General features: G+C 41.7%; 1 protein-coding gene across 2 annotated transcripts in view; it reads left to right on the plus strand.

The window, feature by feature from the left end:
• Positions 1 to 2308: 2308 nt before the first annotated feature.
• The window catches only part of BPNT2 (3'(2'), 5'-bisphosphate nucleotidase 2), a 32675-nt gene continuing 13286 nt past the window's right edge, over positions 2309 to 21697 (plus strand). For both annotated transcript variants that reach the window (XR_009498414.1, XM_059901565.1), the window contains exons 1-3: positions 2309 to 2940; positions 16139 to 16301; positions 17368 to 17463. Coding sequence is in view for 1 of the 2 variants with exons in the window: in XM_059901565.1 (XP_059757548.1) it covers positions 2554 to 2940; positions 16139 to 16301; positions 17368 to 17463 (646 nt within the window). In the remaining variant the exon portion in view is untranslated. The remainder of the gene's footprint in view (positions 2941 to 16138; positions 16302 to 17367; positions 17464 to 21697) is intronic.

Genomic DNA, 21697 nt, shown 5'->3' on the forward strand with positions numbered 1-21697 from the left:
GAGAAAGACAAATATCATATATTGCTTACATGCGGCATGTAGAAAAGAAGGGTACAAATGAACTTATCTACAAAACCGAAATAGAGTTACAGATGTAGAAAATAAACTTATGGTTACCAGGGGGTAAGGGGGGCAGAGGGATAAATTGGAAGATTGGGATTGACATATACACACTACTATATATATAATAGATAAATAATAAGGACCTACTGTATAGCACAGGGAACTCTACTCAATATTATGTAATGACCTATATGGGAAAAGAATCTAAAAAAGAGTGGATATATGTATATGTATAAATGATTCACTTTACTGTACAGCAGAAACTAACACAACATTGTAGATCAACTATACTCCAATAAAAATGTTTTTAAAAATTCCTATGAAGGTTCTAAGACAATATCGCTGTCCCACATGTAAATTGGTCTTCTTGTCATAAAGTTTCTCTTAAGGATTACATGCTGTCTTTTATCAATATCTATTAGCTATTATCAGTTGTTACCTGAATACTAAAGCACTTGGAACTACGATCTTTAAACTCACTTTCATTCTTTGCATGTCCCTTGTCATCTTCCCTCTCAAGTCTTAATCCCTTTCCTGCAGTATAAATGCCTCAGAGCTTTTAATATCTCTCTCTGTGTCTCACGAAGGGCTTGTATAGTGCCACAGTGAGCATAGCCCAGTATTCCTTTCCACTATCCTTGGAATATACTATTGATTACTTTTACAAACCTCAGCCAGACTTTCCAATAATGCTTTTAATATTTTCATAACTACTACGCAACTCACATCTTTTGCTGATCTCATGGTGCAGTTTGAGGTGATTCGGTTGAGCTGAAGCCTTCACTTCCACCCTGGTTTTTATATTTATCCCTGGATTTGGTAACCATAATTACCCTGTGTGACCTTCACTTTCAGATTTCTTTGGAAAGTAGCATTGCTTAATTGTGAAGTTGCTCCCCAAAGCTGACAAAGACAGTGCCAGTTCCTTAAGATTTGGTGCCGTCAACACTCCAGAAACTGTTCCTACATTGATTTGTATTTGTACGTGACTTTGTGCTGTGATTATAAGCGAGGAAACCAAGCAATCAATAGCCTTTGTTTATTGTATCTGTATAACCACAAGCAAATTCTACAGGTGCTCTGAACTCAGAGGAAGTGGTAAGAGTCAGCTGTCTCTAACAACTTGCTCAGCAATAAATGTTCATAATCCATTCTGTATACCTAAAGTTTTTAAAGTCGTTAATATTAAAGCTCATTTAAAACCAATGACTTTTGGCTGTGAACAGTAAAACCGGTTGCATTTTAAGTTGATTTTGTGTAAATATTCTAACATTTAAAATGATACTGCTCACCTTAATATTCACTTTCAAGATGGAGGATAAACTTACTAACGCTTATTATAATACTTATTAAAATTTAGTAAGCACTCATATTATTGCTAAAATCAGTGGCATAATAGAAGGCAGTTACTTCTGTTAAATGCTTCTACGAGTACATTTGAAGGGCCTATACTGACCCAGAGATTACATACTCTAGGTTGACGGGCCACCCTGAGACAACCTTTATATCGCAGGCCATTCCTCTGCCCCCTCAGCCTCTGGAAGGTACTGTATGGGTAAGGTGCACGTGGCAGGGAGGCAAGCCCGGAGTGTTTTCTCACATCGTGAAAGCCCAGAATCAAGGTAAGTTCTTCACCTGCCTAGAGGATGGTTTATTCTGGCGGGTGAAGGTAAAGGGAAAAATCTATGCAGACAGACAGATATAAATGTATAAACGTTTAGACTGGGGTGCCGAAAGAATAAAGAGCCAAGTAAAATTCCTCCCATCCCCGCCCAACTCCCGCTCCACATGTAAGAGCGCCGAGAGGCGATTTAAAGCTGCAGGCTCTGCCTACACAAGCGCCGACGGAAAAAAAGCACAGGTTTCTCTTAAAATGGATTGCAACGTCCTCCGTTCCTCAATAATCAGAGTGATGGGACGTCTAGACCGTCCCTATGGCTCTATTTCAGCCATACGCTGTCGTTCAAAGAGAGATTTAATTTAAATTTCCACACGGCACTCAGCATCCTTCCGTGCCTGGGAAGTAGCCCCGCCATATCCCGGAGTGATCTGAAAACCCAAATACCGCCGTCCGACCGGAATAACTAAGCCGCCGCCGTCCAGCACTGCCCGGAGCTACCAGCCAGCCGCCCCGCCTCCGGTCGCCCCGCCCAGGGGGAGGGGCCTGGTTCACCCCGCCCCTCACCCGCGCCCCCGCCCCCTTGCGTAACCCGGATACACACCCACGCTCCCCTTTCACCTCACGGCCGTTGGCTAACGTGTAAGCCAGGCGCGCCGGCCGGCTGAGTAACTGGGAGCGCGCCGCCCGGGGGAGTCGGGCGCGCGGAAAGGCAGCGAGGGGCTTCTCGGCGCGGCTCGGCCTTTCCCGGGAGCGAGCGATGGGGCGCGCGGGCGCCGGGGAGCGGGCGCCGGTGTAGTCCGCGCGCTGCCCGACCCGGGAGCGCGGGCAGGCCTGTGAGGGCTGCCGCCCCGAGCGCCCGGCCTCCCGCCATGGCCCCCATGGGCATCCGCCTGTCCCCGCTGGGGGTGGCCGTGTTCTGCTTGCTGGGGCTCGGCGTGCTCTACCACCTGTACTCGGGCTTCCTGGCCGGCCGCTTCAGCCTCTTCGGCCTGGGCGGCGAGCCGAGCGGCGGGGCGGCGGGGCCCGCGGCCTCGGCCGACGGGGGCACGGTGGACCTGCGCGAGATGCTGGCCGTGTCGGTGCTGGCGGCCGTGCGCGGCGGCGACGAAGTGCGGCGCGTCCGCGAGAGCAACGTCCTCCACGAGAAGTCCAAGGGGAAGACGCGCGAGGGGGCCGACGACAAGATGACCAGCGGGGACGTGCTGTCCAACCGCAAGATGTTCTACCTGCTCAAGACCGCCTTCCCCAACGTGCAGGTGGGCGTCGCGAGCCGGCGCTGGGCGGGGGGGCGGAGCGGGGTCCTGGGCGCGGGTCCCGGCGCGTCGACTCCTGCGGCAGCCCCAGGCGTTCCGGCTCTGGCTCCGATTTTGCAGATCCGGACATGGGGACGCACAGGTTTAGGTGCTCAAGGTCATAACAGAGAGTTCGTGGAAGAGCTGGGTGAGGTCGCGGGGCGTCCGACTCGGGCCGCGTGACCTTCTGGCCCCTCCCCAGGTGTGCGCGCCCGCTTGGCACCTGGGATCTGGAGCTTCGGCTTCTGGGTGGGCCCTGCTCTCCAAAGGCAGAGAAAGTTAACTTCGCTCCCTGCCGCAGGCTCTTCTGTCAAGTGAAAGGGTTGGACTAGCACCCTCAAGGCCCTCTAGCCTCCTTTCATTTAATTGCTGGAAGGGTCGTGACTGTGAAGTACACGTTTTCTGACGGACCTGCCAGGAACCGGCTCAAGGCCACGGTAGACGTCTTGCTGCAGAGCTCTGGGTGTGCAGGACATTTGTGGCTGGTGTGACCACGGTTTACTTTAGCTGTGGTCTCATCAGGACCCTCTTAATGGCATATGTTTGGGGGGCCCTTCAAGGAAGTGTTTCGAAGTATATTTCCCAGCAACTTCAGCCTTCTATCCCTTATTTACTCCAAAGAGTAAAGGATTGGAGAACGTTTCTGGGGCAGGAATTGACGTTTTCTTAGGGAAATCCAGACATTTTGGATTTGTTGTTAATACTTTAAACTTCATCATTTCAGCGCAGCTGCTGTTGAATGAATAAAGCTTTTTAAAATGTCTCACAATCCAGAGGAAGAGCTACCATAGTGTGGCGGTACTTTCTATGTTTTAACTCACCTAACAGTAGATTTTGGCGACGGGGAAGAAAAATTGTTTCCAGTGGAATTTTATTGATTAGATAAATAGTGAAATGTAAACCCCAGCTTCTTTGGAAGGTATCTGACCTTTTACTGTTCTTGTAAGACTTAAGAGTATTGTCATTGTAGAATTACATATCTTGTTTAACCCTCTCTCCAGTCTGTCGTATTACTGCTTTTTCTTTTTTTGGTCTTTTTTTCTTACTTTTTTTTTGTCTTTCCTTTTTAAAAATTTTTATGCAGTGGGAAGGAACTTTGGCTCTCATATCACGAGCTGCTGGATACCTGGTGTAATTGACATGATAGTTCTCAAACGAAACATAGAACATTTCAGGTTTTTCTTTTGCCCTACTGTGCTCTATCATCACAAATAATACTTATCTTGTGTTTGCATCTGGATGTAAGATGTGCTTGTAAAATTTGTTTTACACTTCTCCGAAGCACATGGTGTTCCCCAAGAGTTTGTGGAAAAAAACGGGAATTTCAGAGAAGTTGATATATGCTAGTTATAACAGTAGTAATAGTAACCATTTATTGAGTGTATTTTAGGTGTCCAGATCCTGGCTACATAGGACTTGACTTGATCCTCACAGCAACTTTAAGAAGTAAATTTTATTTTCTCACTTTCCATGTGGGAGACCTGAGACTCATGACACTCCACTCCACAGTTTATATGAACTACCTTTAGGAGGCTACTTAAAACTTGTAGTATGATTTTCTGGGGAAAATGTAAAATTGTAGAAACTTAAAGGCAATAATAGTGAAATATAGCAGCAGAGTTGACTTTTTCAAAAAGGCCAGTACAAAAATATTCTCAAATATTGAAAATGTATATCCATATGTACATGTGTGTTCAAATGTGAACTCCACCCCGCCGCGCATCTATCAGAACTTTTGCCTTGGGTAACTGCCACAGGATTCTGCATTTGTTTCCTCCCTTCTTAACAAACGCTGGGGGAATAGCTGCCAAGGGTGATGATCTGCATTTTGTTAAAACACAAAAACTAAGCTTTTAACAGATGTTGAAGTCTGCCTTTATGTAAAATAACTTTTTGTGTTCTCGTGACTGAATGTTTGCATGTACGTCTTTTGCGTGCCTTTTGTGTTCGTGCTGGATGGTGATTAGTGGAATAGAGGAGGTTATGTTCGTTTACACAATGTCACAGTAGGATGGTGTCATGGTGAGCCGTCTCCTTTTGTCAGTAGTTGTTAGACTAGAGGCCAGATGTTACTGCCATCTAGGTAGTGACTCAGCCCTACATTCTTTCCTGTCTCCTTCCCTTCCTCCAACACCCAGAAGTACAGTCTTAAATGTCTAGTTGTTTTTGAAGCTGCACCTGAAATTTTTTGGTGAGGGTCTTAAGTCGAATCCCACTCAGTTTATGTCCCCATGGAAAATTAGCATTGAGAAACCACAGATCCTCTTTTCTTTTATCCTGGTGCCCTATGCAAATGGAGAGAGGTCCCTTTCTCCCATGACTTCCCTGTCTGGAGTCAGAGGCTTGAGCTCGCCTATCTTAATTGTTCACTCCTTAGTAAGAGTAAATTGCAGGTGTCACTCACTCTCAACTGGACAGTTTTGCCCCCAGGGGACATTTGGCAATGTCTGGAGATTTTTGGTTGTCACAACTAGGGGCAGAATGCTATTGGCATCTAGTAGGTAGAGGATAAACATCCCATAATGCACAGGACAGTTCCCCTTAATAAAGAATTATCTGGCCTAATTTTTCAATTGGTGCCGAGGTTGAGAAGCCCTACTCTAAAGCAGTGCATGTTGGACTCCGCTGGCGGTCCAGTGGTTCAGACTCCCCTCTTCCGGTGCTTCTACTGCAGGGAGCCCAGGTTCGACCCCAGGTGGGGAACTAAGATCCCACATGCTGCCCTGCGCGGCAAAAAAAAAAAAAAAAAAAAAAGGTGCACGCTGTCCTAAGAAAACTCAGGTTTGGCCTAGGGTCTCTGGATCCCCTTTTGTCTTCAGGCTTTCTCACGTTTGGGATCTGGGGAGAATTCTCAGGGCAGCCTTTCTCCTCTTCCTAAACACATTGGCCGTGCTTGATTTCATAGTGTGAAAATAATAGTAACTGCAGCCATTTGTATGACACTGTCTCTCATTGTATGCTTGTGGATAATGATGAAAATGAAGGCTGAAGATAGTTTTTTGGAGTGGATTTGCACTACGGAGCACATTTAGATTTATAGTTTTGATTTAATGTACAGGGAACTCTCTTTTTAAGGGGCTCCTGTCCTCAATTTGTTAAAAGTTTTTGACAATAATTTATTTGAAGATAAAGCATGATACTCCAAGCTGGTAGGAGTCTTGGGTCTGTGCCTTCCTTGACCTCTGGGATGAGAGACTTTTCTCTCTCAACAGGAGTACTCACTGGAAAAGTTTGAGAAGTGCTAATATAGTGCAAAGAACACTTGCCTTAACGTCTTGTCCTGTCACCAGGCTAGGTGATCCTGGCCAGTCATTTAACTTCTTTGGGCTACAGTTTCCTCTTCTATAAAATTGAGATAACTAGTAATTTGATAATCAGTACAGACATAAGCATCACAGACAGAGAAAAACCAAGTTCAAAGGAGCAGGCGGTATAGAGGTGGTAGTGTCGTAAATTCAAGTAGCCTGACGAGCTTGAATCAGTTGCACATCGGAGACTTACTGTGGAAGAAATTAGGAAGGTAGGCAGAGGCTAGATCCTATGCTAATCTCAAAGAAGTTTGAACCTGATCTTTAGTTTAATCCTAGAGTACTAAAAGAAGGCCAGATTTACCTGACTTTTCTTGAAGCCCACATGATGCCATACTTTGTTTGGGCTTTGGGCATTGAGAGGTGAGTGAGACCAGTTAGGAGACTGTTGAAATAGACTTCGTGAGAGATGAGGACCCAAACGCAGCCAATGGGAAAGCTATACTCAGCTTGTTTTACTAGCCAACATTTATTTAGTCCTCAGTAAATGGCAAGCCCTGAATTAAGCTTTTTCTTACCATTATTAATTTACTCTTGACAACAACATAGGAGGTTAAGTGCTATTACCTCCATTTTGCAGGTAAATAAATTGAGGCTTGGAGAGGCTAAATAATTTGCCAAAGGTTACACTGGTGGAAAATCATCTTAGGCTCACAGAGCTTCAGTTAATGGTCTGGGTATTATCTCAGGTCTGTATAATTCTGTATATAAGGCAGCATAGGAGTAGTAAATAAAGTGTACTCTTAACTACAGTTTTTTAAAGGTTGGAAGAGCTCATGGTGTAAATGCTTAGAGAATGGTTTGGAGGGGGTAGACCAGTTAGGAGGCTTTCTCAAGTGAGAGATGATGCATTTTGAATTGGGGGTCATGGTTGTAGAGAGGATATATGTGGAAGGATACGAGAGAATTTCTAGGGATGTGTGTCAGAAATGACTTCTGTTTCTGGCTTTCACAGTTGGTGTTTTGCTGGTGGTGAAGGGCAGTGGAGAATGACAAGTACAAGAGGGCACGTTGTGAATGGCATCTTAGACTTGTTAAGTTAGAGTTGCCTTTGAAAGGTCCAAGGGGACTTGTTAAAGTGGTAGTTGAATATATGGGTCTTAAGCTCTGAAGAGACATTTGAATTAGAAATATAAATTTGTGAGTCATCAGTGTTGTAATATTAATTGAAATCAGTTTTGGACAGGGGTGCTTCAGGAGAGAATATAGTGTGAAAGGGAAGATCAGGGCCTAGGACCAAGGATAACAAAAACTGAAAATAATCATTTAGTAAGAATACTAGCAGCCCGCTTTTATTAAGTGCTTACTCTGTGTTAAGCACTATACCGTTTGTTTGTTTTGCCTATTGTATTTCATTGATTCACCCAAAGAACCCTATAGGAAGGTATAGTTATCACCCACTTTTAGCAATAAGGTAACTGCAGCTCAGAAAGATTAAGTAACTAGCCTAGGTAAGTCACATACCCAGTAAAATGAGGAGCTGGAATTTAACTCAGGCAGTCTGATGTAGAACACATACTCTTTATAAGGGTTCTGTTTGCAGGTCATTGGTAAATTTTGTGAGCATTCTCTTGGTGTCTTGATGAGAAGGAAGCAAAATTTAAAAAGATGGGAAGTAAGGAAATAGAGACATTAAGTAAAGATAAGTCTTTCAAGAAATTGGGCTCTAAAGAACTTGGCTAGGGTATTATGTGGGACTAAGAGAAGGTTCTGTGGATTTTTTGATTCATATGTTTGTTTTTAAAGTGTGAGACACCAGAGCACGTTTATTTATAGGGGTATATTTGAGAGGTTATAGTTGGCAGTAAAAGGCTTCTATAGGTAAAAGGAGAAGAAGACAGCTAGAGAGCTATATATATCCAGAAAATAGTTATTGAATGCCTTCTGAAAGCACAGTGTGAGGCATTATATCTAAAAACTTACTAGGATATAATGATTTAGGGAGAAATGCAGTAAATGCTACCTTCTTAAGGCATTAACCAAAAGTTTCTTTGACCCCAGAGTAACTGAACTGTCATATGAATGACCCTAATTGTATTTTAGGGTCTTGATTTCTTGTTCTTCAATTCCTTGGTGAGGACTGAGACAGATAGGCAGTAGTGATGAGAGTAGATTGAGCGGAAGGTCTTCCGGGGAAGAAATGAAGCTGCCTTGATGAAGAATAATGTTGTCAGTCAAGGAGTATTTATGTAGCACCTACTGAGCCAGGCCCTGGTTTGGGCACTGGGGATAGAGCTATAGTAATGAAGGAAACCATGTCCTTGAACTCACAGAACTTATGTTCTAGTGAGTCAAGATGGATAGTAAACATGTAAACACATACGTCAGATACTAATGAGGGCTTTGAAGAAGAATGAGATCGTGTGGGGAGAGGGGTGGGGGTGGGGTGGGGCCCTGCTCTGGCCATGGTGCTCAGGGAAGGCCACTCTGGGGCCCTGTCATAGGGGCTGAGAACTGAGTGACGAGAAGCAGGCAGACCGTCATGCAGAGGTTTGGGGAGAGTGTAGATGAACAGAAGAGTACAAGTACAAAGGCCCTGAGGCCAGAGGATCAGAAGAGGACAAGTGAGTCTGGAGTGTAGTAAATAAGGGCGCAAATAGAGAAAGGTTACTGGAGCCAGATCATCCCGGGCTTAACCTTGTAGGTGATAGTAAGGAGTCTGGATTTTATCTCGATGTAATGAGAAACCATTGGAAGGTTTTAAGCAGGGAGTGACATGAGGTGATTTAGGAAGATGGCAGGTTGCTGGGTTGAGAAGTGAAGCTTCAGAAAGGCAGTAATTGATCTGTTTTGTTCACTATTATATTCCATTGCCCAAAGCAGTTTAGAATATGTAGTCATTAAATTGTTGTTGAATGAATGAATGAATCAGTGAATGCACGATTGGAGGCAAGAGCAATCAAAGGCTATTTCTGGAATCCAAGTGAGAGATAGAGGATGGTTCAAACTAGGATATATTTCTTGGTATACATAGTGACAGATATTTAGAATCAAGAGCTAGAATTTCCAGGGCTTACTGGCTGGTGGAATGTGGAAAATAATTGAGGAAGACTTACTGGTTTTGACTTTAACAACTGTTGGTAAGGCTGTTTACAATGGTGGGAGTGTTTATTAAATTTGTAGGTGTGAAGTGGTAGTAGCAGGTAACAAATAGCTGTTGTGCAAAAACAGATCAGGTAATTGTGCTGATGTTCTTATTCTCTTACTCTGTTTGTTTCTCCCTTCCCTGACTCTCAGTGAAAATCTTTTCAAATAAAGTTCTGTAACTTGTTAGCACATACTCAGTTGAAAGAATATGAAGAAACTGATGAACTCCAAGCAAAAATCTTAATCGTTAAGGCACAGTGATAGGGCTTCCCTGGTGGTCCAGTGGTTAAGAATCCACCTTCCAAGGCACGGGACGCGGGTTCGATCCCTGGTCAGGGACTAAGATCCCACATGCCACAGGGACACTAAGCCCACGCGCTGCAACTACTGAGCCTGCGTGCCACAACTAGAGAAGCCCGTGTGCTGCAGCTACAGAGCCTGCATGCTCTGGAGCCTGCGTGCCACAACTAGAGAGAAACCCATGCATCGCAACAAAGAGCCCATATGCCGCAATGAAAGATCCTGTGTGCCACAACTAAGACCCGACACAGCCAAAAATAAATAAATTAATTAAAAAAAAAAGAAAAAGGCACAGTGGTTGCCACTCAGACTTGGCACTACCATTTTTGTAAAACTAGAGTGATCAAGACCCAGGAACTGCTTCTGTTTTCCTGGTGTCACATCCATTATTTGTTTGAAGTTTATTCTGGTTTTTGCATGTTCTTGCTGCTGCATTCATTCATTGAGGTGGCCTAACATTGTCATTAAGGACGTGGGCTCTATAACCAAAATACTTTAGAGTGATATTTGCAAGATGGTAGTATAGGAATTCTCTATTGTCATTCCCTTATAGAACATTGATTTTGTCAGTCACCCACAGACAAGAGTTTCTTTGTGGGAGTCTGGGAGTCCAGCGGAGAAGTTTCAGCATATTACTGAGACAAAAAAATCCAAAAATAGATGCATTGAAGAGAGTAAAAGGAACATTTTCACTTTTCTTACGTTGCCCCTCTGTCAAGGTAGCACAGCTCAGTGCCAGGAGAGAGAGACCCCTTCAGCCTGTGATTTCACCCACAGGAATGTGTAAGTGAGTGCCTGGCTTTTCTAGCCATGCAAGACACTGGCCAAAAGGCCTACTTTTTTTTCACCTCACCTAGATTACTGAGGTGATCTGCAAGTCTGAGGGGTTGGGAGAAACTGTGGGAGCACCTAAGTCAGGACTCAGAACTCATCAAACGGATGCCACTAACCCCTTTGCAAATGCTGTCAGGAAGCCTGCCCATAAGCCACTGGGGACTCCTTACCTGCAAACCCCCCCAAGTGGCCTGTGAGCACCCCCAACAGTACACGCCTCACCCACACCACCCACCCGCTTTGGCCTGATTTTGGCACATGCTCCCACAGACCATGAGATTAAGCCTTTGCAGATGGCTAGTGAACAAATGCAGAAAGTCACCATGACTCTGGGGTGGGGAAAAGGCTCACAGACTTGAGCATTTCAGGGCACCACCCTAGAGAAAACAAGTGAGAGGCTCTCGGCACTTGGCCTGACTTTAGGGGATTGAGATAAAGCAAACTATAACAAGGGACGAAGAAGGTCAATCTGTAATGATAAAAGGGTCATTTCATTAGGAGGATATAACAGTTGTAAATACCTGTGCACACAACATCGGAGCATCTGAATATATTAAGCAAATACAGATCTGAAGCTAGAAAGAGAGCAATGCAACAATAGTAGAGACTTCAGTACCCCACTTTCAGTTATAGATCATCCAGACAGATCATCAAGAAAGAAATAATAGACTTGCACCATAGATTGAATGGACATATATATATACATATATATATATATATATATGTATATATATATACAGAACATTTCATCAACAGCAGAATAATACACATTCTTCTCAAACTCACATAGGATATTCTCCAGGATAGATCACATATTAGGCCAGAAAACAAGTCTTAACAAATTGAAGAATATTGAAATCATATCAAGCATCTTTTCTGACCACAATGATGTAAAACTAGAAGTCAGTAACAGAAGGAAAGCTGGAAAATTTACGAATATGTGAAAACTAAACAACACTCAGAAAAAGTCAAAAGGGGAATGAAAAAAATATCTTGAAGTAAACAAAAATGGAAGCACAACATACCAAAGCTTATGGGATGTAGCAAAAGCAGTTCCAAGGGGGAAATTTATACAAAACAAAAAAAAAAGCCTACATTAAGAAAAAAGAAAAATTTCAAACAACCTAACTCACACCTCAAGGAACTAGGAAAAGAAGAACAAACTAAGCCCAAAATTAGCAGCAGGAAGGAAATAATAAAGATTGGAGCAGAAATAAGAGACTAGAAAAGCAATGGAAAATATGAACTAAGATCTGGTTTTTTGAAAAGGTAAAATTGACAAACCTTTAGCGAGACTGAGATAAGAGAATACTCAAATATATAAAATCAGTAATGAAAACATAGACATTACACCTGATACTGCAAAATACAAAGGATCATAACAGACTACTATGAACAGTTACATGCCAACAAATTGGATAACCTAGAAGAAATGGATAAATACCTTAAAACAAAAACCTACCAAGACTGAACTAGGAAAAAATAGACTATCTGAACAGATCTGTAATTAGTAAGATTAAATCATTAGTCAAAAGTCTCCCAACAAAGAAAATCCAAGGACCAGATGACTTCTTCAGTGAATTCAACCAAACATTTAATGAAGAATTAATTCCAGTCCTTCCCAAATTCTTCAAAAAAATTGAAGAGGTAGCAACACTCCCAAACTCTCTTTATGAAACCAGCATTACCTTGATACCAAAGTCATACAAAGACACTACAAGAAAAGAGCATTACAGGCCAACATCCCTGATGAATATACATGTAAAAATTCTCAACAAAATACTAGCAAACTGAATTCAACAGCACGTTTAAAGGATTAAACACCATGATCACGTAGAATTTACCCCTGGGATGTAAGGACAGGTTAACATATGCAAATTAGTCAAGGTGATACACCACTTGAACAGAATGAAAGATAAAAATCTATGATTCAACATACTTTCATGATAAAAACTCTCAACAAATTAAATATAGGAGGACTATACCTCAACATAATAAAGGCCATATATAACAAGACCACAGCTAATGTACTCAGTGGTGAAAAGCTTTTAGTTTTTCCTCTAAGATCAGAAACAAGACAAAGATGCTCGCTTTTATAACATCCATTCAACATAGTACTGGAAGTCCTAGCCAGAGCAATTAGGTAAGTAAAACAAATAAAATGCATCCAAATCAGAAAGGAAGAAGTAAAATTGTCTCTGCAGATGAGCCAATCTAACATATAGAAAAACCCTTAAGACTCCACCAAAATACTTTTGAAGTAATAAATTCAGTAAAGTTGCAGGATACAAAATCAATATACAAAAATCAGTTATATTTCTGTACACTAACAGCAATGAACTATCTGAAAGAGAAATTAAGAAAACAATCCCATTTACAATAACATCAAAAACAATAAAATACGAATAAATGTAACCAAGGCAGTGAAAGACCTGTATACTGAAAACTGAAAGACATTGATGAAAGAATTTGAAGAAGATGCAAATAAATGGAAAGATACTGCTTGTTCTTGGATTGGGAAAATTAATATTGTTTAAATATCTGTGCTCCCCAAAGCAATCTTCAGATTCAGTGCAATCCTTATCAAAATTCCAATGGCATTTTTCAGAGAAATAGAACAAACAATCCTAAAATTCATATGGAACCACAAAAGACCTGAGTAGCCAAGCAAGAACAAAGCTGGAGGCATCACACTTTCTGATTTCAAATTATATTACAAAGCTATAGTAATCAAAACAATATGATAGTGGCATAAAACATACACATAGACCAATGGAATTTAATATAGAGTTCAGAAATAATCCAATGCATATACGTCCAGCTAATCTTTGACAAGGTGCCAAGAACACACCATGGGGAAAAGATAGTCTCTTCAATAAATGGTGCTGGGAATACTGGTTATCCATATGCAAAAGAATGAAACTGAACCTTTATCTTACACCACGCAACAAAAATTAACTCAAAATACACTAAGGATTTAAGTGTGATACCTAAAACCTAAAATTCCTTAGCATGGTCTTAGCAATGATTTTTTTTGGCGAAGGCACCAAAAAGCATGGAAAACAAAAGCAAAGATAAGTGGGACAGCATCAAACTAAAAAGCTTTTTGCACAGCAAAGGAGACAGTCAACTAAATGAAAAGGCAACCTATAGAATGGCAGAAAATATTTGCAAACCATATATATGATAAGGGGTTAATGTCTAAAACATGTAAGGAAGTCACTCAGCTCAGCAGCAAAAGAATAAGTCAATTAAAAAATGGGCAAAGGGCTTCCCTGGTGGCGCAGTGGTTGAGAGTCTGCCTGCCAATGCAGGGGACACGGGTTCGAGCCCTGGTCTGGGAAGATCCCACATGCCGCGGAGCAACTGGGCCCGTGAGCCACAACTACTGAGCCTGAGCGTCTGGAGCCTCTGCTCCGCAACAAGAGAGGCCACGATAGTGACAGGCCCGCGCACCGCGATGAAGAGTGGCCCCCACTCGCCGCAACTGGAGAAAGCCCTCACACAGAAACGAAGACCCAACACAGCCAAAAATAAACATAATAAATAATAAATAAAAATCAAAAAAAAAAAAAATGGGCAAAGGACCCAAATAGACATTTTTCCAAAGAAGACATCTAATTAGCCATCTGATGTATGAAAAGATGCTCAACATCACTAATCATTAGGAAAATACAAATCAAAACCACAATGAGATATGAATTCACACCTGTTAGGATTGCTTTTATCAAATAGACAAGAGATAAGTGTTGGCAAGGATGTGGAGAAAAGGGAACTCTTACCTTTTATACTGTTGGTGGGAATGTAAATTGGTACAGTCATTATGGAAAACAGTGTGGATGTTCTTCAAAAAAAATTTAAAATAGAACTGCTATATGATCCAGCAGTCTCACTTCTGGATATATATCTGAATGAAATGAAATCAGTATCTGGAGGAAATATCTGTACTCGCAAGTTCATTGTAACAATATTCGTCGTAGTTAAGATATGGAAACAACGGATAGATACGTGTCCATCTATGCATGAATGAATAAAGAAAATGTGATGCACGCACACACATACATATAAAGTGGAATGCTATTCAACCTTTAAAAAGAAGGACATCTTGCCATTTGGGACAACATAGATGAACCTGGAGGGCACTCTGCTAAGTGAAATAAACCAGACAGAGAAAGTAAAATATTGTATGCTATCACATTTACATGTGGAATCTTAAAAGAAAAAAGAAAAAAAAAGTGAAAATCATAGAAACAGTGAGCAGAATGGTGGTTGCCAGAGTCTAGGGGATGGGGTAAAAAAGGAAGATGTTGGTCAAGTGTATAAACTTTCAATTAGGGACTTCCCTGGTGGTGCAGTGGTTAAGAATCTGCCTGCCAATGCAGGGCACACGGGTTCAAGCCCTGGTCCGGGAAGATCCCACATGCTGCGGAGCAGCTAAGCCTGTGCACCACAATTACTGAGCCTGAGCTCTAGAGCCCGCGAGCCACAACTACTGAAGCCCGCGTGCCACATCTACTGAAGCCCGCACGCCTAGAGCCCATGCTCCGCAACAAGAGAAGCCACCGCAGTGAGAAGCCCGCGCACCGCAACGAAGACCCAGCACAGCCAAACTTAAATAAATAAATAAATTTATTAAAAAAAAAAAAAAGAAAAAACTTTCAATTATAACTAAGATGAATAAGTTCTGAGGATCTAATGTGCAGCAAGGTAACTGTGGTTTATACTACTGAATTATATACATGAAATTTGCTTCCAGAGTAGATCTTAAGTGTTTTCACCACAAAAGAAAAAAGTAAATACGTGATGTGGTAGATACGTCAATTTACTTAATTGTGGTTCTTACTCCACAATGTGTGTGTATATCATCTCATCATGTTGTACACTTTAAATACATTCAGCTTTGTCAATTATACCTCAGTGAAGCTGGGGGAAAAAGCCAAAATATGTCAAGGAAAGTCACCCCACCATGATATTTTATATATATATATATTTTTATATATATATATATTTATATATATATATATATATATATCTCACATATATATCATGATATATCATATATATATATATTTTTTCCCTTTCCCCAAAATGGCTTGTTCTGTTTCCAAGAAGGGGTTAAAAAAAGTGTAGGGATTTTGATTGAAGTTGCTTTAAATCTACAGTTTACAGATGGGAGAATTGACATCTTTATCATTGTTTTTAAGGCATAATTTTAAGTTCATTGTCACTTTTCTCTTTCTGACTCTTATAGTTACTTGTGTTCAGTGTTCCATAATATTGTCAGTCCATTTTCACACTTTTAGATCTATTATTTTTCCTAAATATTATTAATTTTTAAATAGCTTGTTCCCTTGATGTTTAGTTTCTTTTTATATTTCTCTATATTTAGATTCTCTGTCCTGCTTACACAACAAGCTAATTTCGAATATTAGATTGGAAAGCACTGGAAGACAATGTCACTGGAATTTCTTACATATTTTCATTTTGCAGTGGCATTCCTTTAAATAAGAATATTTATCTACTTTCAATTTATGGGATTTTGTCTGAATTGTTTTTCTCTATAGTGTTTTTTCCAGGTAGTGATTTTTTTCTAACTTTAAAACTTTTTTAACTGTCCACTATTTTTACTGCAGATAAATACTGAGGAACATGTGGACGCAACTGATCAGGAGGTTATCTTATGGGATCGTAAGATTCCTGAGGACATCCTGAAGGAAATAGCCACTCCTCAGGAAGTACCAGCAGAGAGTGTTACTGTCTGGATTGACCCACTTGACGCTACACAGGAATATACGGGTAATTTTAAATTAAAATTGATCTCAGACTTTATGTTGCCATTATGTATCGGAGAACCAGAACAAGGGCAGGTGGTGTATTCCTGGTGGTAAGTACTTTACCAATCTGACACAACTTTTCCAATTAGATTTTAAGACGGAGAGCTGGATTAAAACACTGTGATATGCAACTTCTGGAGTGGATCAGTTATTCTCAGCCTTTTTTTTTTTTCCCTCAGACCACTGTATTATGGCATCCTCCTCTCACTATGTCACTGATTCTTTAGTGAAGGGAAGTTTCTAGCAGTCACAACAACAAAATAGTTCCTGTCGGACCCCAATTTATTGAAGTGTTTATTTACATATAGATTTATTTATTGAGGTGCTCATTATTGAGGTATTTATTTATATAGCCAGAATACAATATTCACTTGTGATTTTTGGAATTTAGGTTTTATTGCATATGCATCTGTTCTTGGAATTCAAGATAGTAAATCCTAGGCACCCAGGGAGCAAGTAAACAGCAAAACAGAATTACTTCTCCCACCTCCTATTGCTGTTCTTTTCACCTAGTCCTAGCTCCTATTTCATTTCTGTGGATCTTCTCGTAGTCCTTATTTCTTACACAGAGATATATAATTTTCTGTGTTTGCTTTGTTCTCTTGGTACATAAAAGTTGATTGCTTATATATCTGTTCTTCTAAACGGTACGTTCTCTGAATGTGGAGACTTCTGCTTTTTCACCTTTGCACTCTAGCGCTTAAGCACGGAACTTGACCCAAAACAGACACTCAGTAGAGAACTATTTGGAAAACAGGGAGAAGACACTAGGTGTGTGTATCTGATAGTAACTGAAATTATAAAACAATATCTTGCAGAAATAGTAGAAATATGGACTATTGAGGAGTTTGTTTGTAAAAAGTTTTTCCTAGACTGCAATTGATTTGATGATATAATAGTGTTGATATTTAGTGAGCACATCCCTTGTACAGGGACTATTCTAAATGCTTGAAACTGATTTTTAAATTCAATCCTAAAATTATTTTAATAATAGTTTTTATTATTGGATTTTTTTTTTTTTCTTGTAGAGGATCTTCGAAAGTATGTTACTACTATGGTGTGTGTGGCTGTAAATGGTAAACCTGTGCTAGGAGTAATACATAAGCCATTTTCTCAATATACAGGTAAGAAATATGCTAGAGCTTCCAAGAGTTAACGTTATTAAACCATTTGTCTGTAGTATTTACTGTTCTGTTGGAATCTGAGCTGTAGCTCAGTAGTTGTTAAAGTCAGTCCCCTACCCTACCTCACCCCCTCCCTGGATACAGTGAGGATTTTATTGTTGGTACTAATGCTATATGACAAAGCAGAGCTTTGTAAACCTTGTTTAGAGAGTAGAAACTGTGTTAAATGAAGGTGAACGACTCTTCGCGTGTCGGGGAATACGACTGGGCATGGGCTCCCGGCAGCTGAGCTCCTCTCTGCTTCTGTCGTGCTCTTGCTGGGGGTAAGGGCCACGGCTCTTGCACGTTGGGTTCTGCGTGCATTCTGAGATCCACCGTGAAGTGGACTTAGCCCAACCTGTTGTCATATCAGGAAATGAGCTTGATATTTTGGCGGTTAAGGGCAGTGCCAGTCTCAGCATTACAGTTGGGTGGTGTCACTGTGAAAGTCTTAATAATCAGGCCAGTCCCTCTGTAGGCCTGGATGCCCTTCCGAGCTCCTTTAGACCCTTGCTTCCCCACCTTCTTGATGCAGTAATGTTTCTTAGCTTCCTGCAGGTGGCAGGTCAGATCCATGACAGTCGTGTTGGGAGTGGGAATATGGAAGGCCATGCCAAAGAGCTTGCCATTCAGCTCAGGAATGACCTTGCCCAAAGCCTTGCCGGAGCTAATGAATCCCAGGATGACATTTTGGGATCTGCAGTTTGCCAGAGAGGCTAGTCATGGTCTTCCAGATATCAGTGATGGTGTGCACTCTGGGTTACAAGTCCACGATGACACCGTGAATTTTCAGGGTGGTGAAGTGGAGGGAAACAGTTGGTGGTATAAGCAGTACTGCTGACAGTCTGAAGGGAATCCTCATACTTTTAATTGGTAACTCCCATCAAAAACTTGAGGCTAGGATTATGGCCCTTTTGACTCCAGTGTTCTCGAAGGTGATGAAGCTCTTGATGGGGACAGTAGCTACTTTGCCAGTGTTGAAAGCAGCCTTGCTGACCGGTTACAGTAGGCTAAATAATGTCTCCTTCAAATTCACATCCATCCCCGTGTTAGTTTTCTAGAGCTGCCATTAAAAATCCCATAAACAGTGTGTCTTTAAACAGCAGATATATAGTCTCACAGTTTTGGAGGCTAGAAGTCCAAAATCAAGGTGTTGGCAGAGACATACTCTCTGAAACCTACAGGGAAAAATCCTTCCATATCTTTCTCTTAGCTTCTGGTAGTTTGCTAGCAATCCCCAGGGTTTCTTGGTGTAAATCCAGTCTCTGCCTCTGTCATCGGTGTGTGTTGTGTCTCCCTGTGTGTCTGTGTCTGTGTGTCTTTTCTTATAAAGACACCAGTCATGGTAGATTAAGAGCCTACCCTACTCCAGCATGACTTCATCTTAACTAATTACATCTGCTAGTAACTTATGATCCTATTTTCAAATAGAGGCAGATTCTGATGTGCTGGGGGTCAGGACTTCAACATATCTTTCAGGGGAAAACAGTTCAACTCATAACAACCCAAACTTCAGAATGTGACCTTTTTTGGAAATAAGCTCCTGGCAGATGTAATTGAGGTAAATAGCAACATGAGCTCATCCTGCATTAGGGTGGGCCCTTAAACCAACGAGAGCATCCTTAGAAGAAACAGAGAGCACGCAGACATACCAGGGGTCAGACGATGTGATAGGAGGCAGGGCCTGGAGGGATGCGTGCAGGCCGAGGGACACCAAAGGCTGCTGGCAGCCACGAGAAGCGAGGAGAGAGGCACGGAGCAGAGTCTCCCTTCGAGCTTCCAGAAGGAACAAACGCTGCCAACATCGCGATTTGGGACTTGCTGGCCTCCAGACTGTGAGAAGATAAATTTCTCTCATTGTAAGCCACCAAGTTTGTGGTAACGTGTTGCGGCAGCCCTAGGAGACGAACACATCGGCATCCGTATGGTTTTATCGTTTACTCCAGCCTCATCCATCGCGCCTCATTGGTGTGGCTGGCACTGCATAAAAATGCTGTCTGTCAAGTGGAGGGAAATAGAGACAAAGTTAACTTTTTATTACTCTAAGTTATTTGTTTTGCAGAATAACCTTGTACCCGAATTCTAGCTGCTCTGAGGTAGGCTAAACATATACATGAGGATTGGCTCTGCATTTCAAAACGAAATCTGCTTTGTGTCATCTGACCTTTTAACTCCTCTTCATAGTTCAGGTAGTTTTTTTCAGTTGACAGTTAGATGAGCTACAGAAGCTTCATGCCATTACTGTGGTAGAGTGCCTTAAGGTTAGTGATATAGTTGCTCAATGGTTTATGGATGGCTTTCACATATTTCGTGTAGTCCTTACCAAATTAGTTAGTATACAGGTTAGACTTCTGGTTGAAGCTGTGTAATAATCTGCACCAAAATACAGGAGACTGAAGAAAACAGTTTATTTCTCTCTTCTCCAGCTGCCTGTATGTAAGCCGACCGGGGCGGCCCTGGCAGCTCCCTGGTACCAAATTCTCACACAAATTCTCTTGCTGTTTTGCTGTACTAAAGTTAGTTGCCCTCATCTGCATGACTGAGGATGGCTTACTGCTTCATCCACTTTCCAGCAGTGGAGAGGGCTAGAAGGCAGACGCGGAAGATGTCTCCCACTAAGGGTTTGACCTGTAAGTTGTACACATCACTTCAGCTCACATCCATTGATCAAAACATAGCTGGAATCCAGCCACAAGGGAGGTGAAGAAATGTAGTCTTTATTTTCAGTGGCCATCCAAGCTGAAATTCAGGGGCTCTGTCCCTCAGGGAACACAGGGAGAGTGGATATTGGAGTGTAATGTATCAGTACTGCTACACTTCGTCCGGCTCCTGAGGGAGGGACACGGTTACTACTAGCATCGCACTTACAGGTGAGAAAATGAGACTCAGAAATTTGATATCTTCCTCAAGATCATCCAGCTAAAGTAGAGGAGTCAACCCCAGACATTTCATGCAAATGGTATATCACACCACTTTTGTAATTATAACTCCGTGATTCCTAACATGTGTATAGTGTTTACAAATTTATGTTATCTCATTTGAACCTTTTGATAACTCTGGGTGACAAGGAAAAATGTTGTCTTTTTTGTAGATGAGAAAAGGGCCTTAGCAGCTCTCGTCGAGAAAACCATACAGTTTAAAATGTTACTGTAAGGGCTAACCACTCCTTATTAGTATCTTACATTTGTTTAGTATTTTCAGTTAGTGAAGTGTATTGACATAAATTCATTTCAGTCTCAAAGTAACTCTGGAAAGAATATAAAATAGGAAATAGGTGATCTTCTTTTAATAAAAAAGAGAAAACAGGCACATAAAGGTTATGTACAGGGCTTAAGTCTTTGAGATCCTCTCTCATTCTTCTGACAATGTCCCTCATGCCTGTTTCTGTCGGTTAAGACTGCCTTTAGCTGCGTATAAAATAAATCGTGGTTGCAGTGGTTAAACAGGTAAGGGCTTTATTTTTCTCACCTAATAAGACGGCCACAGGGTAGGAGTGATTCAGTGGCTTTCTGATTCTCTTAAATGCCTGACTCCTCTTTTTGCTTTTTTTTCTTAGAAGGTGGCATTTTGTTTGCATGCTCACAAAAATGGGCGACTCCGGTTACCATGGCTCTATTCTAGGCAGGAAGAAAGGGCAAAGAAGAGGGACAAAAGATCTATCTTAGATATTCTTTCTATTTGGAAAGACTGACTTGAAGCCCTCCGCTTCATCTCATTGGCCAAATGTCACGTGGCACGCTTAGCTGCCAACAGAACCTGCTGCCCAAAGAGAATTAGAACTGGGATAGAGAAAATGCAGAGAAAGTTGATGTCAGAGAGGCCGATAGGTCCTGGTCTCCACATCTGTTCATGTTAGGAGGGAGAATGGCGGTAATAAAACCTCCATTTTTAAAAGCCTTTATTCCATCAGAATATATAATACGCCCCCCTCATAGGCTTAGGAACATAAGGTGCTTGCTAGTCAGCAAACATTCCAAAAGAATTAATACGCCCTTAATTAGGTGTGGGTTGACCTTCCATTCCTGGATCGAAGGTTTGTTTGGCTTGTGCCCTCTTTGGGACTATTGTTTTCACTTCCAGACTGTATATTGATGTTGGCAGAGTACAAACTGTCAAGTATTGTGTATTTACCAGAATTTAGCTACACTTGACTATAATGGGAGTTAGATATTATTGTTGCTGGCAACAGTTAGAA

Source organism: Balaenoptera ricei, chromosome 17 (genome assembly GCF_028023285.1).
Source record: "Balaenoptera ricei isolate mBalRic1 chromosome 17, mBalRic1.hap2, whole genome shotgun sequence".
Lineage (NCBI taxonomy): Eukaryota > Metazoa > Chordata > Mammalia > Artiodactyla > Balaenopteridae > Balaenoptera > Balaenoptera ricei.